Here is a 21,785-nt window from a genome sequence, read left to right as displayed (position 1 = left end):
CTCCTCATATGAATTCAGATAAACTTTGGGTACAAGAATCCATGTGGAGTTTTTGGTAAATTTGTTTGCAATATCAAAAAACAAGACAATACTATTGTTCATCAAGAGACATGGATAAACTAGTTCATTCTTACAATGGAATAAGACATAAAAGACCCAGATATTTATGCAACAAAATAGATTAATCTCATGTGAAAAAATAAAAAAAGAATAGATCTTTAAAACTTAAGTATGATGAAAATAAGTTACAGAACACATGGAGCATAACACCATTTATTTTCATTTTAAAACCTCAAAACAATACATTGTTTTGAATACACATACATTTGGTAAAAGTATAAAAACAAGTATGGGAATGATATCCACCAGCTGTAAAACAGTAATTATACCTGAAAAGAGACAAGAGAAAGAAAAGGAAGTGGGACTTTAACTTTATAAGATTTTGTGACTTATAAGGAAGGACATCTTTAAACAAATACGGCAAAATGTAAGCTCTGTCAAATGTTGGAATGAGGTTCACGAGTGTCTGATACACTAGATGCTAATATTTTTACTATTTCATAATTAAGTTTTAAATAAATCACTAGTAGTTTAAGTACTGTCCTTTAACAATTATACATTGATCTACACACTGTAAAAAATATTTAAGCATTAAGTAATTACCATAATAAAAATCCCCAATTTACCAGTCCTTTCACCAAATCTCATTCTCCTACCTGACTACAATTGATCCCTGAACAACCTGGGGGGTTAGGGGCACTGAACTCCCACTCAGTTGAAAATGGACATATAACTTTTTTTTTCTTAAAGATTTTATTTATTTATTTGACAGAGAGAGACACAGCAAGAGAGGGAACACAAGCAGGGGGTAGTGGGAGAGGGAGAAGCAGGCTTCCTGCGGAGCACGGAGCCCGACGCGGGGCTTGATCCCAGGACCCTGGGATCATGACCTGAGCCGAAGGCAGACACTTAACAACTGAGCCACCCAGGTGCCCCTCAACATATAACTTTTAATTGCTCCAAAACCTAACTACTAATAGCTTACTTGTTAGCCTTACTGATAACATAGTTGATTAACACATATTTTGTATGTTATTTATATTATATACTATATTCTTAGAATAAAGTAAGCTAGAGAAAAGAAAATATTAAGAAAATCATAAGGACAAGAAAATATATTTACAGTACTGTACTCTATCAAAAAAAAAAAAAAAAGGTCCACGTATAAGTGGACCCATGCAGTTTAAGCCCTTATTCAAAGGTCAACTGTACTAACATTAAGCATGTTTATTTTTTTTAAAGTATGTAGATTTCTATTCATTTGTGTGTGTGTATATATATATATGTATATATGCACACATACTTTTGTATGTAAATGGATTCATAGATAACATATATTCTGTGACTTGCTTCTTTCACTTGACGGTATATATATTTTGCATCAATCTTTCCAACACCTGCATAATATCCTAAAGCTACATTTCCTATAATTGTTGCCCTAAATTTGGAAATTTAGGCCGTTTTCAATTTTTTACAGTTATAAACAATGTTACAGAAATTCCTATACCTATATTTGAGTGTTCATTAGTATTCTTGTGTGCTATGGAGATAAAAGATTAATATGTTTATTATTTTTTAAAGATTTTTATTTGACAGAGAGAGAGAGAGAGAGAGCACAAGCGGGGGAGCAGCAGGCAGACTGAGAGGGAGAAACAGGATCCCCGCTAAGCAAGGAGTCTGACGTGGGGCTCGATCCCAGCACTCTGGGATCATGACCTGAGCCGAAGGCAGATGCTTACCCGACTGAGCCACCCAGGCGCCCCAATACGTTTATTTTATTTTATTTTTTTTAAAGATTATTTATTTATTCATGAGAGACAGAGAGAGAGAGAGGCCTAGGGAGAAGCAGGCTTCCCGCTGAGCGGGGAGCCCGATGCGGGACTCGATCCCAGGACCCCGGGATCATGACCTGAGCCGAAGGCAGACGCCCAACCATCTGAGCCACCCAGGCGCCCGCCCCAATACGTTTATTTTAAATTTTGATGTCAATTTTCCTTTCAAAAAGGCTCTATCACTTACATCCCTTCCAGAAATATTTGAGATTGCTCATTTCCTCACACCCATGTTACTTTTACAAATAATGGATATGATCAGTTTAACTTCTGCAAATTTGATGAACAAAAAAAGTTTCATATTGTTTTAATTTACATTTCTCTAATCACTAGAGAGGCTTAATATTTCTTCTTTTGTGAACTTTTTATTTATATCATTTGTCCATTTTTCACTGAGTTATCTTTTACTGAGTCATAGGAGCACTTATATCTTAAAACTATTTTAATCATTGTGTTGGCAGCAAATATTTTCTCTAAACTTTTTTTATAGTAGCTTTTACAGAGTATAGAAGTTACATATTTTTACATAGATATATCTTGAACCTTTTGGGATTTTGATAGATAACATTTAAACTGTTCATGTCCATAATTTTCAATTGTCCCATCTAGAAACATAGTATGTCTTTCATTTTTAAGTTACACAGGTTTTAAAAAAAGTCTATTACTATTTTATAGTTTTGTCTGCTAAAATAAACACGATCTTTTTTCTTATATATATACAAGATATGTATCTTGAAGAAAATCTCAAAGCCACTGGCTTTAATAAAATATGCATGTGAATTATTAATCTCTATTGTTCCTAATGGTAAGTTTATAAAAAAAAATCTGTTGAGATATTTAAATTAATGTGAATGAAGAATGGAACACAGGAATTAAGATTAAAGAAAAAAAAAAAGCTAGGGGGAGCACCTGGGTGGCTCAGTTGGTTAAGCATCTGCCTTCAGCTCAGGTCATGATCCCAAGGTCCTGAGATCGAGTCCTGCAATGGGAATCCCTGCTCAGCGGGGAGCCTGCTTCTCTCTCTCCCCTTGTTCTTTCCCCCCTGCTCATGCTCTCTCTGTGTCAAATAAATAAATAAATAAATCCTTTAAAAAAAGAAAAAAGCTAGGAACTACTAAAAATGTTCAATATTACTGAAATAATTAAAATATATTAAGTTAACCTAGGTCAACCAACTTTCCTCCATATATATAATACAGATACTTAATGAAACAATACGAAGTCAGGGAATTTATCAGTGATTGTACTGTGACAACTTTCAACATTCTTTTATAAGAGCAAATTTCAAATATGAAACAATTAGGTATAATTTCCACATAAATAATAACTACACATGGGAGATGAAAAATTAATGTTGCAAATCGTTTGACATGTATAAACCATTTCACAGACTACTAAACACTCTTCTAACAAGTATTAGAAGGCATTAAGGATAGTTAATGGCTTAATGTTAAGTGTAATATGTCAGGAATTTAGCAAAATCTTTGATCTCTTTAAATTATTTTATTATTTTTTAAATTATTTTAAAATATGACATTTTATATCCACTATGGATATACCCATGTTTTGCCAACAAAGCTTGCATTAAGAATCCTATAAAAATGGAAAACCCTGTATCATTACTGAATGGGAGAATTGCTCAGTGAATGGGAGAGAACACACTGTTCACTAAGAAGAGAATGGTAAAGATACACAGATAAAAGAGAAACAAGAAGAATATTAAATGCAATTTTTTAGTTCCCACCATTAGATGGTAGAACGACACACTGTTTTGTGATACTGCCACTCACGTCAGGGATGGATGGGATATGTGGAAGAAAAGCCATTTAACTTTTTTTGATTAAAATGGAAAGAAGGTAGCCACATATCACATTTTCACAATAAAGTCTAGCTGTGGCCTAAGTACACTATTTCTACTAAGGGTGTATTCCATAGTTTGATTAAGGGTCATTATTTGCTAAAAAAATTAGGATTTCTTTGTTCCACAGCGATCCTAGGTGATTTTGATATTTTATTCATCTATCTTCAGAAGACTTATTAGAAAAATGTCTTTACAGGAACAGAGAGATACTCTATCTTTGAAAGGAAACTGAGTAATTACTTGTTAGCTACAGAAGTAATTTCAGTGCTGGGGCACCTGGGTGGCTCAGTCGTTAAGCGTCTGCCTTCGGCTCAGGTCATGATCCCAGGGTCCTGGGATTGAGCCCCGCATCAGGCTCCCTGCTCCATGGTAAGGCTGCTTCTCCTTCTCCCATTCCTCCTGCTTGTGCTCCCGCTCTCCCTGTCTCTCTATCAGATAAATAAATAAAATCTTAAAAAAAAAAAGACCAAAATACTCATCAAGGTCAAAGAGCAATGAGTATGATATACCTCCTGAGCATTTATTTTAGTTTATAAAGTTTGATTTTTAAAGCAAATTACATGTCTTATTTAATGCTGTCTAGGAATATTTAACTATGTTCTGCAGTTTTCAGCAATGTCCTTTTAATGTGAAATTTAATTATGAAGTGATACTTTAATTCATTCATTTTCAATAGGCTGGTTCTGAAATACTTGCATTTCCAAAACTTTTGCCAGAGTTATGTACTCAAGATTAAAAACTAAAAGACTTGATTTTATCCTAGAAAACTCATTGCTTCTGAGTTGGTGCATCACAATATGGCACATTTTCTATAAGGAGCTCTTTCCTAGGGACCAATTCTGAAAGAAAAACAAAAAGAACAATTGATATCATTAAAATTAAAATAAAATGAACATTCTCATTTCCCCCTAGAATTTTTAACAGTAAAATACTGAATTTTAAGGTAAATCTTCCAGAAATATTTCATTTCAGATAACTTCAAAAGTGAAGTCCTTGATTTTAAATGGAAAACTGTTAACAGGATTCTCATTTCAAATTATATTAAAACATCTATGATCATCTTAACCTTTTATGATTTATTAAATATACCTAATTACCTGAACAGAATTCGGCTAATGTACATTATCACCTATCTGATGAGAGATTACTGATAATTTAAACAATCAACTTGAAAATTTGTTAAACTGCCTACTATATAAAAAGCAAGACCATTTTCCTAACTTAAAGACTCTCAATGAATTTTACAGAATAGTGGTTCTCAAATGGGGGTGTTTTGGGTTGTCACACCAAGTGAGAATGCTACTGGAATTTAGAGAGCAGGAGCCAGAGATGTATGGGACAATCTGGTGCAGTAAAGAACTATGCTGTTCAGAATGTCAACAGTGCCCCACTAAGAAACTCAGTCAAACAACAACAACAAAAAATATTAAGTCTTCGGTAAGACATCCTACTGGAGGTCAAGTGAGAGCTCTTAAGATAAAAAATTTTGTAAAGATCAATGATTTTTCGTTTTTTTTTTTTTTTTTTTTCTTCCAGGAGAGGTGAATTCAGGTATCAGGATCAAAATGCTCATATCACATTCTATGAAATAACTTGGATATACTCTTCAAAAACATCATGGTCAGGAAAGACAAAGAAAGATTGAGGAATTGCTCCAGATTAAGGAAGACTAAAAAAATAGTGACTAAATGCTATTTGTGTGATCCTCAATTGGATCCTAGACCAGAGGGAATATTTTTCTTCTGCTAGACAAGTTAGGACAAATGAAAACATATGAATGGTAGAGTTGTATCAATGTTAATATTCTGGTTTTGATATTTACACTGTGGTTTTATAAGAGAATATCTTTGCAACTTTAACAAACATATATGAAAGTATTTTTAAGAAATACACTCTTTCTCCAAATCTAATCCTAGTGGGCTGTCATGATTTTAAAAATGACCATTTGGGTGTAAAGAGGCATTATGTTTACAATTTACCCTCAGAACATTCAGGAAAAAAATGAGGGATGGATAATAAAGCAAATGTGGTAAATGTTAGCATTTGTGGAATCTGGGTAAAGGAAATTTCCATACCCTTCAACATCTCTTACATCTTTTCTGTAAATCTGAATTATTAAAAAAATTTTTAAAAAGGTATCATTAAAACAAATTCAATTGAAAAGGAAAAATACCTGATCTAACTAAAATAATGTTCTTATGAGCCAGATGATAAATGTGGTTTACCAAAATGAAAATCAGCTAAGTAATTATTATTTAACCACTGTTTATATCTCATCTGCTTCTACCAATCTTTGGAGATACCACCAGAGAGCAAATTATAGTTTAGGTTTTAACATATTAGCAATGGCAGTAAATTGTTTCACTTATCAAACATATATGTGCCATTTTATGCTGAACATTATATCACAAAATGAAAATGCAGAAATGAATACAGAATAGTCTCTTCAGTATAGCATAGTGACTGTAGTTAATAATACTGTATTGCATATCTGAAAGCTGCTAAAAGAGTGGATCTTAAAAGTCCCCATCCCAAGAAAAACAATTTGTAACTATGTAAGCAGACAGACATTAACTAGACTTATTGTGGTAATCATTTTGCAATTTATACAAATATGGTATCATGTTGTACAAATGAAACTAATATATTTTATGTCAATTATACCTCAATTTAAAAAAAACGTCTATTGGGCGCCTGGGTGGCTCAGTTGGTTAGGCGACTGCCTTCGGCTCAGGTCATGATCCTGGAGTCCCGGGATGGAGTCCCGCATCGGGCTCCCTGCTCAGCAGGGAGTCTGCTTCTCCCTCTGACCCTCTCCCCTCTCATGCTCTCTCTCTATCTCATTCTCTCTCTCAAATAAATAAATAAATAATCTAAAAACAACAACAACAACAAAAAACGTCTATTTAACTTCAAGGGGTTTACAATCTGGTGGAAAAGAAAGATTAACCAAAAGTCCAACAAACAACAGTTTAAAATAAGAGATTTAATTTTCTCACATATCAAGCAATACAGATTAAAGCATCCTGGGCTACTGCAGGTCTTTACTACCACTAAGAAGCCAGGCTCTTTTTAAATTCCTGCTCTGCTATCCTTCATGTGTGATTTTTGTCTTTACTGCTGCTGTGACATCACCATCTGTACTCCAGGCAGGGAGAAGGGAAAAGGGCAAAAGAAGACTGCTAGGTTGACTTATGCCTTTTTAACAGGAAAACAATACCCTTCTTACAACAATATCCAGTACACAACTGCTTAGGTGGTCAGAAAGGTGTCATGTAGTCTGAGAAAGAACTTTTTACTTTTTGGCTTGGCACACTGCACCCCAACAAAATTTTTCAGCTGGTAAGAGGGAATGGATATTGCGGTAACAAGCAGTACACCCTCTTGGCTACGTGAATAGAACATGAATATATACCCTTTGTTTCATATACGGAATATATCCATTTACTACTTGACCCCCAAGGTCCTATCCAGATTCAAACTGAGTACTTCTGGCTGATGTGCTAGCCTTTCCATTAGGTCTAGCCAGAGCCCATATGGTAGTTACCTATGGGACTACCGTAAAGAATAAATAGATACAGCAATGAAAACCTGGAACAGGAAACATATGCAGTCACTGTTCCACAGTAAATCCTAAATGCTGCTGGAGAGGAAGAACAAGGACCCCTTGCTTTTGGCAAAGCAATAAATTCTTTAGTCAGTCAATCTGGTAGCATATATCCTGTTTTCTGGGAGACTCAAAGACCCTCTCTTGTCCATTGTTCTTCAAGGCTCCTGGCTCTGTATGCTGGGGAAATGCTTCCCAGAGGTGAGGATACTGGGAGAGATGCCCTTCTTTGAGGCTCTGAAGCTTTCATTTTCTATTGATATGAGTTCAGGGGCCCAGGGATGGCCTTAGGAGTTGAAGTGAGCTAGCCAGGCTTGGGGTTTCTTGGCAATATACTCCATTCAAAATTATCTTTTTCTAGTCATTTCTATGTACAAGTAGCCATAGGCAAACACCCTGAAAAATTTTAAGCATGGAGATTTTCATCCTTTGGTAAGGGCCTCTATGTTCTGCCCATTCCCCAACCCTAAGATTAATGGATACTCCTTAAAGTATGAAAAACTGTAGGCCCCACTGAGTAAATGCATTGTATATCTGATCCTTGTCTAGAAAGTGGGAACGGCTTGAGGCACTGATTTTATTTCATGTCAGAACTCAAAAGCCCCCTGCTTGTATTGGCTATAGGGTTAGTGAATAAGAGCAATTCTCATTTTCAACACTGCCAGACTCTAAATCTCAAGTATAAGACTCTCAATCAGGATGTAGACAGAAAAGTGCCCTTAGCAAAATAGTACTTCCTTCCATATTTGCTTTGCACCAACTAGCTTAATCTGCATTCATCCTCTTTTTCAGAATTTTGCTGAAAGCTTGAAGAAATAACCAGAACACCTTGACATTTTGGTTATTTCTCTTATTGCTGTAGCCTCAGCTGGTACTTGGTCTGTGCCTCAAGAAACACAATGAGGCACTGACCTCATGTTTCATCACTACATAACGAGGACCACCAGCCTAAAGACTGTAAAGGTCAGGTCCGCAACAGTCCTATCCCCCTCTGTCCTTGCCTTCCATTCAACTAATTTCACATTTTAGGCTGTGTAATTTTCAGTATCTCACTTCTGGTAACAACTTCTGTTGTTCTTGGTTAAAAGTAACAGAAGCTGACTCTGGATGATTAAGCAGAAAAGTCATTTATTAAAAAGGTTATTAGTCTAATTCATGCAATTATTGTGAGGGCTTAAGAATCAGGCAGGCTTAAGGCTAAGCTTCCAGCAACAATGTACAAAGCCATACCACAAAACTGGCCTGATGATGAAAACTACTGCTGCCTATTGGGCAAGAGAAGAAATTGCCACCAATTCTACCACCACGGAAACAAGACGCTACACTTTGAGATGCTGCTGGAAACTCAATTTTACTACATTTGCTCCTGCCACCACACCAGTGCGCTTCTACATCAGGAACTTGACTCTGCAACCACTGATGCTACTCTTGCCTGCAAAAGAGATTCTGTGCCAACTGTCTTTTCTCAAGTTCATTTCTGAATATGAGTGAATATACTTCACCTATGTCAAATTCTATGCTAAGCTGTAAAGAAAACTGAGGAACTGAATTTTCTAGATTCTATGATGGGAATTTAGAACTTAAGGAGATGGAAATCCCTGAAACAAAATTATCAACTCAAAGAGTGGTAAATAACCAGAAAAGCTGTCAAATATTCACTATTCCATCCCTTCACCCAATTCACCTTATTAGGTAATCTCTGGAATCAAAAAGTGCCCTACAATTGAATTTTTCTAAATTAACTGCTAGCACTTTCACAGGCCAAATATATCACAGGTATATTTATATGCTGTATACTATTTTTCACTGTAATGTTGCTTTATTGATTATAAAATCCCTGACTTTGCTCTTTATATTAGATGTCAATGTACCATAACAGCATAAGTTTATTGAAGTTGTCAGATCTTGAAAAAGAACTATACTGAAATCATGATTTATTTCCTGTACTTTAGGCCCCTAAAAAACCTTATCTGTTTTGGTCATATGAAATGTATCACTTAAAAAGTAATTTCTTAAAATGAAAAGGCTTTAATCAAAATTTAGGTCAAGATTAAAGATAAATAAATAAATAAAACAAAAGAGGAAGTAATATTTCCAAACTCATTTCATGAGGCCAGCATTACTCTGATACCAAAGGACACCATAAGGAAAGAAAAATAGAGGCCAATAACCCTGATGAACATAGATGTAAAAATGCTCAACAAAATATTAGCAAACCAAATTCAACAATATGTGAAAAGGATCACACATCAAGATCAAGTGGGATTTATACCAGGGATGCAAATCAACATCTGCAAATCAATGTGATACACCCCATTAACAAAATGAAGGAGAAAAAAAAATCATAGAATCAACTCAAAAGACATAGAGAAAGCATTTAACAGAATTCAGTATACACTCATGATAAAAACTCTCAGCAAAATGGGTATCATGGGAACATACCTCAACATAATGAAAGTCATATATGACAGGCCAACAAGTAACACCATACTCAATGATAAAAAACAGAAAGTTCATCCTCTAAGATCATGAACAAGGATGCCCTTTCTCATCACTTCTATTCAACACAGTATTGAAAGCCCTACCCAGAACTAGGCAAGAAGAAGAAGAAATAAAAGGCATCTAAATAAGAACAGAAGAATGGTCTCTATTTGCAGATAATATGACATTATATATAGAAAACCCTAAAGACTACCAAAACTGCTAGAATAAACAAATTCTGTAAATTTGCAGGATAAAAAATCAATATACAAACAATCAGTTGCATGCCTATATACCACTAACAAACTATCAGGAAAAGAAATTTAAGAAGATCCCATTTATGATTGTGTCAAAAATAATAAAATACTTAGGAATAAATTTAACCAAGGAGGTGAAAGACCTGTATACTCAAAACTATAAGATAGTGATGAAAGAAATAAAAGACAATACAAATAAATGGAAAATTATTCCATGCTAATGATTTGGAAGACTTAACACTGTTAAAATGTCCCTAATACCCTAAGGAATCTACATATTCAATGCAATCTCTATCAAAATTCCAATAGCATTTTTCACAGAAATAGAACAAATAATCCTAAAATTTAGAGAACCCCAAAAAACTTTGAAAAGCCAGAGCAACCTTGAGAAAGAACAAAGTTAGAGACATCACACTTCTTGATTTCAAACTATACTACAAAGCTATAGTAATCAAAACAATATGGTATTTGTGTAAAAACATAAGAATAAACACATAGATCAATGGAATAAAACAGAGGGCCCAGCAACAAACTCATGCACATACTGTCAATTAATTAACAACAAAGGAAATGGGAAAGGATACAATGGGAAAAGATAGTCTTTTCAATAAATAATTCTGGTAAACTGGACATCCACATGCAGAAAATGAAAGTGGACCTTTATCTTACACCATACACAAAAATGAACTCAAATGGATTAAAGGTCTGAACATAAGACCTGAAACCATAAAACTCCTAGAAGGAAACATAGGGGAATAAGCTTCTTGACATTGGCCTTGGCGATTTTTTTGGATTAGACATTGAAAACAAAGGCAATAAAAGAAAACAAATAAGTAGGACTAAATCAAACAAAAGCTTCTTGTACAGCAAAGGAAATCATCAACAAAATGAAAAGGCAACCAATGGGATGTGAGAAAGTATTTGCAAATCATATATCTGATAAGAAGCTACTATCTAAAATATATATTTAAAATATATAAAGAACTCATATAAGTTAATAGCAAAAAACCAAACATATAATTAAAAATTAAATTAAAAAATTAAAAAGGCACTGAGGATCTGAAAAGACGTTTTTCCAAAGACCTATAAATGGCTAATAAATACATGAAAAGGGGGCACCTGGGTGGCTCAGTTGGTTAAGCGACTGCCTTCGGCTCAGGTCATGATCCTGGAGTCCCAGGATCGAGTCCCGCATCGGGCTCCCTGCTCAGCGGGGAGTCTGCTTCTCCCTCTGACCTTCCCCCCTCTCATGTACTCTTCTCTCTCATTCTCTCTCTCAAATAAATAAACAAAATCTTTAAAAAAAAATTAAAAAAAATACATGAAAAGGTGCTCATCATCACTAATCATCAGGGAAATGAAATGCAAAACCACAATAAGATAGCACCTCATGCCTGTCAGAATGGTTATTATCCAAAAGACAAGTAAGAAGTGGTGGCAAGGATGTGGAGAAAAGGGAATCTTTGTGCGCTACTGCTGAAAATGTATACTGGTGCAGCCACTACAGATAACAGTATGTAATTTCCTCAAAAAAATTAAAATAAAACTACCATATGATCCAGCAATTCTGCTTCTGGGTATTTATCCAAAGAAAATGAAATCACTATCTTGAAAATATATCTGTACCATGTGTTCACTGCAGCATTATCTATAATAGCCAACACACTGAAACAATCTAAGCGTCCATTGACAGATGAATGGATAAAGAAAACGTGGTGTAGGGCGCCTGGGTGGCTCAGTTGGTTAAGCGACTGCCTTCGGCTCAGGTCATGATCCTGGAGTCCCGGGATCAAGTCCCACATCGGGCTCCCTGCTCAGCAGGGAGTCTGCTTCTCCCTCTGACCCTCTTCCCTCTCATGCTCTCTATCTCTCATTCTCTCTCTCTCAAATAAATAAAATCTTAAAAAAAAAAGAAAAAATGTGGTATGTGTATATATATATATATATATATATACATACACACGGTGGAATATAATTCAGCCATAACAAAGGAAGGAAATCTTGCCATTTGTGAAAACATGATGGGCTTTGAAGGCATTATGCTAAGTGAAATAAGTCAGACAAGAACAAACACTGTATGATCTTACTTACATGGAGAATCTAAAACAAATACATAACAAAATACTGAACTCACAGATACAGAGAACAGATTAGTGATTCAGAGGTGGAGAGTATGGGGACTGGATGAAATGGGTGAAAGGGGTCAAACAGTACACATTTCCAGCCTTAAGATAAATAAACTCTGGGGATGTAATGTACAGCATGGTGACTATAGTTAACAATACTGTACTGTATATTTGAAAGATGTTAAGAGAGTAAATCTTAGGGGTGCCTGCCTGGTTCAGTTGGCGAACATGCGACTCTTCATCTCAAGGTTGTGAGTTCAAGCCCTACATCATGTGTAGAGCTTACTTAAAAAAATAAATAAAAGTAATTTAAAAAAAATCTTTAAAAAAAGGAGAGTAAATCTTAAAATTCTCATAAGAAAAAAATGTGTAACTATGTGTGGTCATCAAAGTTAACTAAAAACTTGTAATCCATGTTAATTGTATTTCAATTAAAAAATCTATCAATGGCATGGTTTATAACAGTTTGGTAATCAGAGAGTTGTTTAGGATATAAATAAATTATAGGACATTAAAATATTTAGAATATTTAGCTCCACAGTTCTAGAAATGTCTCTAAACATATTAAGCACACAAATATACAAGCTCAAATTAAAGAACTTGAAGAAAAACTGCTTTTTTCTAAGAACCTCTCCTGACCCACGAAGTGTTGGATTTGGAACTCTGCCTATGTGCCTCAACAACACCCCTGCCTCTCTTATCATGGCACCCAAAGGATTGTAATACTTAACTGTTTGTTTTCCACATAGCACTCTAAGTTCCATTAGGACAGGAACTGTCTTTTTTTTTTTTTTAAGATTTTATTTATTTTTGACAGAGAGAGAGAGTGTACAAGCAGGGGAAGCAGCAGGCAGAGGGAGAGGGAGAAGCTCCCTGCTGAGCAGGGAGCCTGATGTGGGGCTCGATCCCAGGACCCTGGGATTATGACCTGAGCCAAAGGCAGATGCTTAACTGTCTGAGCCACCCAGGCGCCCCAGGACAGTCAACTATCTTGCTCATTTTCTATTCTCAGTGCCTTGCACAGTATGTAGTCAATAAACGTTTGTTGGATCACATGAACTTGCCTCAGAATAAAAAACCATATAATAGTTTTAGGCGAAGACAAATATAAAAAAAACAAAGAAGTTTAAAAATGCACCTGAAATAAAGAATAGTTTCCTGGAACTTTTTTATTTTAATATAACACGCATGTACTTTGTCTTTCACATATAGTCCAGAGAAGAAATTAAAAAAATATGGATAATACTGTTTAGAAACAAAGTATGATTAATATATAGCTATGTGAAGCCCTGAGTTTTCTTGTTCACAATTTGTTCATCATACATTTCTTATTCATAGTTTTTTCTTATTCACAAATTTGGTGACTGTCTATGAAATATGTTTGATAAAGGCCAACAATGAAACCAGCTGTCAATGTTCACATGAGAAAGAGGGCTTTGACAAATGTCAATAATCAATGAAAAAGTGTAGAACAATGGGATAATTTCAGTATTTTTCTAAGTCATAATTAGTTTTCTATACACTATCTAGAAAGGCTAGGCTAGACTAATGATGAAAATGGTATGAATCAAAGATTATGATTAATCCAAATTCATGTAGCTGAGATACCAAAAAAACAAACTAGACACACACAGAAAAAAGTAGGGATACATGGAAAGAAAAACAGTTTCTCTAATATTTTTTTTTCCTCATCCTGCCCCAGTTTCCCCAATATTTGAAAAGATTTTAAAAAATAATGAATCAACAAAACTAAAAGACAACCTATGGAATGGGTGAAGATATTTGCAAATGACATATCTGATAAAGGGTTAGTATCCAAAATATATAAAGAACTGATACTACTCAACACCAAAACCCCAAATAATCCAACTAAAAATGGGCAGAAGATATGAACAGACATTTCTGCAGAGAAGATATACAGATGGCCAACGGAAACATGAAAAAAATGCTCAACATCACAGATCATTGTGAAAATGCAAATCAAAACCACAATGAGATATCACCTCACACTTGTCAGAAGGGCTAAAATAAAAAAGACAGGAAACAACTAGTGCTGGCGAGGATGTGGAGAATAAGGAACCTTCATGCACTACTGGTGGAAATGCAAACTGGTGCAGCCACTGAGGAAAACAGTATGGAGATTCCTCAAAAAATTAAAAAATACAACCACTCTATAAGCCAGTAATTCCACTAGTGGGTATTTACTCAAAGAATAAGAAAACACTAATTGGAAAAGCAACACGCACCCCTATGTTTATTGTAGCATTATTTACCATAGTCAAATTATGGAAGCAGCCCGAGTATCCACTGATAGATGAATGGATAAAGAAGATGTGGTGTACATGTATAAGATGGAATATTGGTGTACATGTATAAGATGGAATATTACTCAGCACCAAAAAGAATGAAATCTTGCAATTTCCAACAATATGGATGGTTCTAGAGAGTATAATGCTAAATCAAATAAGTCAGAGAAAGAGAAATAGCATATAATTTCACTCATATGTGGAATTTAAGAAACAAATGAACAGAGAAAAAAGAGATAACCCAAGAAACAAACCTTTAACTCTAGAGAATAAATTGATGATTACCAGAGGGGAGGTGGGCAGGGGGAAGGGTAAAATAGGTGAAGGAGATTAAAAGTATACTTATCATGAGAACTGAGTAATGTATAGAATTGTTGAATCACTATATTGTATGCCTGAAACTAATATAATACTGTATGTTAACTATATCGGAATTGAGATTGTAAAGTATCAGCATTTTATTTTTAATTTTTTAAAGTTTTAAAAAATGAGTTTTTCTCAAATGATGAAATTATTTGGTCTGTAATAAGAAACTTGTAATTATCTGCAAGGATAGCGATGTGATTTTTTTTTAAAAAAGGAAAAAATGAGAGGGGCTCCTGGTTGGCTCAGTCAGTAGAGCATGTGACTCCTGATCTCAGGGTCATGAGTTCAAGCCCACTGGGCATGGTGCTTACTTAAAAAAAAAAAATAAAGGAAAAAATGAGGGGCGCCTGGATGGCTCAGTCGTTAAGCGTCTGCCTTCGGCTCAGGTCGTGATCCCGGGGTCCTGGGATCGGTTCCCGCATCGGGCACTCCACTTCGCGGGAAGCCTGCTTCTCCCTCTCCCACTCTCCCTGCTTGTGTTCCTGCTCTGGCTATCTCCCTCTCTATCAAATAAATAAATAAAATAAAAAAAAAAGGAAAAAATGAGAAGTTATTTAGTATAAAGAGTTCTTAGTAGGTATTTTATTTTATTTCCACTGTAGTTATTATTTGAAAGGGAAGGAAAAAGAGACATGGATTTAAAATTCATGCAGGGCGCCTGGGTGGCTCAGTCGTTAAGCGTCTGCCTTCGGCTCAGGTCATGGTCCCAGGGTCCTGGGATGGAGTCCCACATTGGGCTCCCTGCTCCGCGGGAAGCCTGCTTCTCCCTCTCCCACTCCCCCGCTTCTGTTCCTGTCTCTCTGTCAAATAAATAAATAAAATCTTAAAAAAATAAAATAAAATTCATGTAGCTGTTACTGAACTTGGTGATTATTCTTGCAAATGAAGTTTAATTTAATTATTTTCAATTGCTATTATTTTTCACATTGGGACATTATCTGATTATTTTTTAGAAACACACTATCACAACTCTACTTTTTAGCCAAGTAGCAGAATTCATTTCTGTATACCAGTATAGACATTGCTAAAATTTGTGGAGAGATTTGCTTAAAGTGATTGTAAAACAGATTAAAAAATCAAATTTGTTATATCTTGGACCCACAGGAATAAATTAAGAAAAAGAGACCCATATATCTCTTAATAGAAAGAATGAGGCTATTATTAAGGTAATACAGCATTCTATACTAATTACCATGAAAGAGTCAAAATTTTCAATCTTGTGGGAAAATTAAATTATACAAAAACCAATAGATAAAAAGAAATTTAAACCAATATTGTCATATCTAAAACAAGGCATGAGAAGTATAGATATCAAATTTAGTTAGTTGAAATAACCTCAATTTTTATTCATATAAATAAAAATACTTTTTTTTAAAATGATAAAAATAACATTTAGCTGTGACTACTTGCATAAAATGTTGGCTATATTATGCAAAAGCTCTAACAATCATTATTAAGATTAAAGATTATGACTAAAATTTGCAATTTAGATTAACTGTTTACCGCTTTTATAAATACAACTCAGATCTAATAACTTCTGATAAATTCTCATGAACTAAAAATAACTTTAAAGCTCTATAGAACGTATACTACTAAATATCAAGATTTATTATGAGGCTATAATAATTAAGACATTATGGCATATGATGCATGGATACAAAAACTAGTTATATAGATTATAAAGTTCAGAAACAGATATATGCATATATAGTTATCTGATTTTACAACAAAGGTGATCCTGCAGTGCAGTGGGGAGAAAGTGGTCTTCTCAATAAATGATGCTGGATTAAATGGACATTCACATGTAAAAAAATAATTTTTGACAAAAAGCTTATGATTTCACTTCTATGTGGAACGAAACAACAACAACAACAATGAATAAAAAAAGCAGAAAGAGACCTATAAATACAGAGAACTGGTGGTTGCCAGAGGGGATAGTGGTGGGGGAATGGGCAAAAAAGGGGGTGAAGGGGAGTGGGAGGTACAGGCTTCCAGTTATGAAATAAGTAAGTCACAGGGATAAAAGGTATGGATAGGGAATACTGTCAATGGTAGTGTAATAGTGCTGTGTGGTGACAAATGGTAGCTACATCTGGGATTAGCACAGCATGTACAGTGTTGTCATATCACTATGTTGTGCACCAGAAACTAACATAACATGGTGTCAACTATACTTCAATTAAAAAAAGAAAATCTTCACTTCTATCTCACACCATATACAAAAATCAACTCTAGTTGATAGAAACCACCAAATGGAAAAGATCAAACAATAAAGCTTTGGGAAGAAAGCATAGGAGAATCTCTTTATGACCTTGCTTGAGATAGGCAAAGATTTCTTAAACAAGACTCAAAAGTACCAATCATAAATGAAAAAACAGACAAACTGGATCACATTAAAATTAAGAACTTCTTATCAAAAGACAACATTACCAAAACAAAAAGCAAGCCATTAAGTAGAAGATTCCTATAAAATACATATCCAACAAAGAATACATATTCAGAACATACGAAGAATTTCTTCAAATCAATAATAAAAAGGCAGATAACCCCTCGGAAAAATGGGAAAAAGACTTGAACAGACACTTCATAAAGGAGAATATCCAAACGGCCATTTAACAACTGAAAAGTTGCTAGTACTTCATTAGTTACCAAAGCAATATAAATTAAAATCACAATGCAATACCATTATACAACTACCAGAAAGGCTAAAATTAAAGATGCAGAGTACCAAGTGTTGGTGAGGACGTCAAGCAACTGGAGCCAGACACTGCTGCTGGAAGTGTAAATTAGTCTAACCACTTTGGAAAACTGGTTAGCAGTATCATATATTAATTTTTTTGATAAATACAGTGTAGTACTATAAATGTCTTTTCTCTTCCTTATGATTTTAATAATTCTTTTTCCAGCTTACTTTATTTTAAGACTATAATATATAATACATATAACATATAAAACATGTGTTAATGTACTGTTTATGTTATCAGTAAGGCTTTTCATAACAGCTGGCTATCAGTAGTTAAGTTTCTGGGTAGGCAAAAGTTATACATGAATTTTTTTTTTTTTTAAATAGAGAGAGAGAGATCAAGCAGTGGGCAGTGGCAGAGGGAGAGGGAGAGAGAGAATTTTAAGCAGGCTCCAGGCCCAGGGCGGAGCCTGACATGGGGCTCTATCCCAGGACCCTGAGATCATGACTTGAGCTGACATCAATAGTTGGACGCTTAACCAGTTGAGCCACCCAGGCGCCCCTATATATGAATTTTCTAATGTGCAGGAGGTCAGCAACCCTAGCCCTTGCACAGTTTAAGGGTCAACTGTATATATATATGTTTGTATATATATGTATACACGTATGTACATGTTTGTGTAAATATGTGTACATTTTAATTTTCATATATGTATAAATTTTAATCTAAAAGGCACAGTCAATAATGTTCAAAGAATCAATATTCATTATAGTCCAGAACTAGGAGCAACCCAAATGAAAACGAAGGATAAATTGTGGTATATTCAAAGAATAGTCATAGAAATGTTGCTATACACAACGATACAGATGAATCTCACAAACACAATGCTAAAAGAAACTAGACAAAACAGTAATCCTATATGATTCCATTTATATGAAGTTCAAACGTTTTATTATATTAAGTTAAAAATCTATAATATTAATAGGATAGTGGTTAGCTTGTTGGAAGGGAGTATCTGGAAAAGACATGAGGACATGAGGGGTTTTGGAGATACTGGTAATATTATTAAACAGCTTACTGTAGATGTTGGTTACATGGATATTTCACTTTGTGAAAATTCACTGGCTGTATAGTTATAAATTGTGCACTTTTCTGTTTGTATGTTATACTTTGATAGTTCACTTTAAAAAAAAAAGAAACTTTTCAAAAATTTGAATATCATCTTTTTTGTTGTTGTTGTCCCCAAAGATACTTCAGGCAATGAAAACAAAATATAATGTGACATAAACATTCTGCTGAGGGGCGCCTGGGTGGCTTAGTCGTTAAGTGTCTGCCTTCGGCTCAGGTCATGATCCCAGGCCCTTGGGATCGAGCCCCGCATTGGGCTCCCTGCTCAGTGGGAAAGCCTGCTTCTCCCTCTCCCGCTCCCCCTGCTTGTGTTCCCTCTCTCGCTGTGTCTTTCTCTGTCAAATACATAAATAAAATCTTTAAAAAAAAAAAAAGAAAATTCTGCTGAAGTCCTACAAGGAGTCTGGAGGTATAATGGAGGATCCTCAACTATATTTCTATTTCCTATAATCATTTTTAAAATAACTTTAATCATAGAATAAAAGGTAAAGAATAGTAAGTGATAAGTAGGTGATAAATGGTAACAGTTTAAGTAGGTGATAAATAACATAATAGTTAAGAACCCCAAATAAATATGATGAAAAACTGGTCATATTGTCTTTTAACTACAGTTCTGTAATGTAACCAGTGGTTAAAATTAAGAAGAAAAAATAAATTTAAAAAAGAAAAAGAAAAAAAATCTAGGAAAACAAAGTTTTATAATCTAGCATTTAAAAATGGTAGTCTTACAAATGTATAAAGATATAGCACATTGTCTAGCAAAATCAAGCTGTTTTACTAATCAGCATTAGAAGTGAGGCAATTGCTGAGTATTTTAAAATACAATGAAGTCAGAAAATATTATTGTTTAATTTTACTTACTCAGTGTATTGTAGTCTGTGTGAATACCTTGTATAACAGATGTTCTGAGTAACAATTCAACATCGGAACCTATTTTTATTAGCTGTTAAGAAAACCAAACAGAATAAATCCTTTGGGTATTTTTTCAGTGGTCCTTATGAATGCACTGTTTTTGAAAACTGTAAATTTACTGTTAATTCTTTTTAAGTAATACTGCCTTTAACTTTTTCTAACCATTCCAAGCATACAGAAACTCAGACATATGTGTACTTTTAACTTTTATACATCCGTTCCATATTTTGTTCCAAAATAGATTCAGAGTGTTTTTTTTGTTGGAATATATATTTTATATGTTCAAAATGCTGTTTTCTTTGGGAGAGGGTTGAATCTTTCTTTTATAGAGCTGGATGTTCTAAACACGAGAAATAATACTGAACTAGGAGTCGGAATACTTGGATACCATAGCTCTATCATTAAGTATAAGGCCTTTAAGTTCTCTTTAAGTTTCAGAAATTATCATATGCAAAATGATGAAGTGGACTAGAACAAAGATTCTCAAAGCTGTGGACCCCTGAGGGACTTGAATTTACCAAGAACTTTCCTGTCTCAGGGCATTTATGCTGTTGCTTATTCCTAGGATATTCTTCTCCACATGCCCTTAAGTCTTCATTAGTAGACCAACAGATTTTTACCATGCATTATTTTGTAACATCTTGAACATTTTCTTGAAAATGAATGAGCTGACTCTGTTATTTCAAGAAAACAACTAATTGTATTTGCTGACAATGGTAAAATTCAAGTTTTCAAGAAAAAATTAGAATTCTAGGGAAACTATATCTGCCACCATGAGCTTGATAGTTTTTCAATGCTTATGGATTTTTCTGATGAGATAGATATTAATATTAATGAATATAATTTTAAAATATTACACACTGAATTATGTTAACATTTGGAAGATAGGCATTCGTTGGTGAACCTGTATTCTCCAAATCAATGGTGCAAGACGTTACAAAATCATGCATGGTAAAAGGTCCATTCAAAGAGAAAGACAGGACGCCTGGGTGGCTCAGTTGGTTAAGCGGCTGCCTTCGGCTCAGGTCATGATCCTGGAGTCCCGGGATCGAGTCCCATATCGGGCTCCCTGCTCAGCGGGGAGTCTGCTTCTCCCTCTGACCCTCTTCCCTCTTGTGCTCTCTGTCTCTCATTCTCTCTCTAATAAATAAATAAATAAATAAATAAATAAATAAATAAAGAGAAAGACAGATTAAATCTATTGGTCTACTAATGAAGACTTAAGGGCATGTGGAGAAGAACATCCTAGGAATAAGCAACAGCATAAATGCCCTGAGACAGGAAAGTTCTTGGTAAATTCAAGTACCCTCAATGCACTGAGACTGTAAGAGTAACAGGGATGGAGGGGGCTAAGGTGGGTAGTTAATAGAGGTCAAATGATATAGTTTTTTTTTTTAAGATTTTATTTATTTATTTGACAGAGAGAGACAGCTAGAGAAGGAACACAAGCAGGGGGAGTGGGAGAGGGAGAAGCAGGCTCCCAGCTGAGCAGGGAGCCCGATGCGGGGCTCGATCCCAGGACCCTGAGATCATGACCTGAGCTGAAGGCAGACGTTTAACGACTGAGCCACCCAGGCGCCCCCGGATGATATGATCTTATAGATCATGGTAAGCACCTTAGATTTTACTTTGGGATGAGAAGCTTTGGGGGTTGTGAGTACAGGAGTGATGGGATATGCCTTTTTATTTAAAAGGCTCAATCTGCCTTTAAAAGTACTGAGAATAGGCTCCAGGGTGTTAGGGAGGAAGCAGGGAGACCCACTAGGAGGCTGTTGTAACAATCTAGTGAAAGAGGATAGTGGCTTGAACTAGGAGATAATGATGGGTAGGATGAGAAGTGGTCGAATTCTGGATATATTTTGAAGTCAAGAAAATTGGCTGACAGGTTGGATATTAAGTGTGAGAGAAAGAGGGCAATCAAGAAAGAGAACACCAGGGCGCCTGGGTGGCTCAGTTGGTTAAGCGACTGCCTTCGGCTCAGGTCATGATCCTGGAGTCCCGGGATCGAGTCCCGCATCGGGCTCCCTGCTCAGCAGGGAGCCTGCTTCTCCCTCTGACCCTCTTCCCTCTTGTGCTCTCTGTCTCTCATTCTCTCCTTCTCAAATAAATAAATAAAATCTTTAAAAAAAAAAAAAAAAAGAAAGAGAACACCAAGTTCTTTGGTC

General features: G+C 35.1%; 1 protein-coding gene across 4 annotated transcripts in view; it reads right to left on the bottom strand.

The window, feature by feature from the left end:
• Window positions 1–257: 257 nt before the first annotated feature.
• LYRM7 (LYR motif containing 7) overlaps window positions 258–21,785 on the bottom strand; it is a 33,755-nt gene continuing 12,227 nt past the window's right edge. For 2 of the 4 annotated variants that reach the window (XM_088023247.1, XM_088023248.1), the window contains exons 4-5: window positions 19,570–19,651; window positions 258–389 (exon numbers count right to left, since the gene is read on the bottom strand). In XM_088023247.1, the coding sequence (XP_087879373.1) occupies window positions 280–389; window positions 19,570–19,651 (192 nt within the window). In that variant the 3' untranslated portion in view covers window positions 258–279. Of the gene's footprint in view, window positions 4,593–19,569; window positions 19,652–21,785 lie in introns of all 4 variants that reach the window. The other 2 variants (XR_015768156.1, XM_028103720.2) reach the window with 2 other exon arrangements.

This window comes from Eumetopias jubatus, unplaced genomic scaffold, assembly GCF_037043125.1.
Source record: "Eumetopias jubatus isolate StellerSeaLion01/CBP00866 unplaced genomic scaffold, mEumJub1_p1.0 scaffold_5, whole genome shotgun sequence".
In the NCBI taxonomy this organism is placed as follows: domain Eukaryota; kingdom Metazoa; phylum Chordata; class Mammalia; order Carnivora; family Otariidae; genus Eumetopias; species Eumetopias jubatus.
The sequence above is the reverse complement of the archived record's forward strand: the minus strand, read 5'-3'. Positions and strand labels throughout refer to the sequence as shown.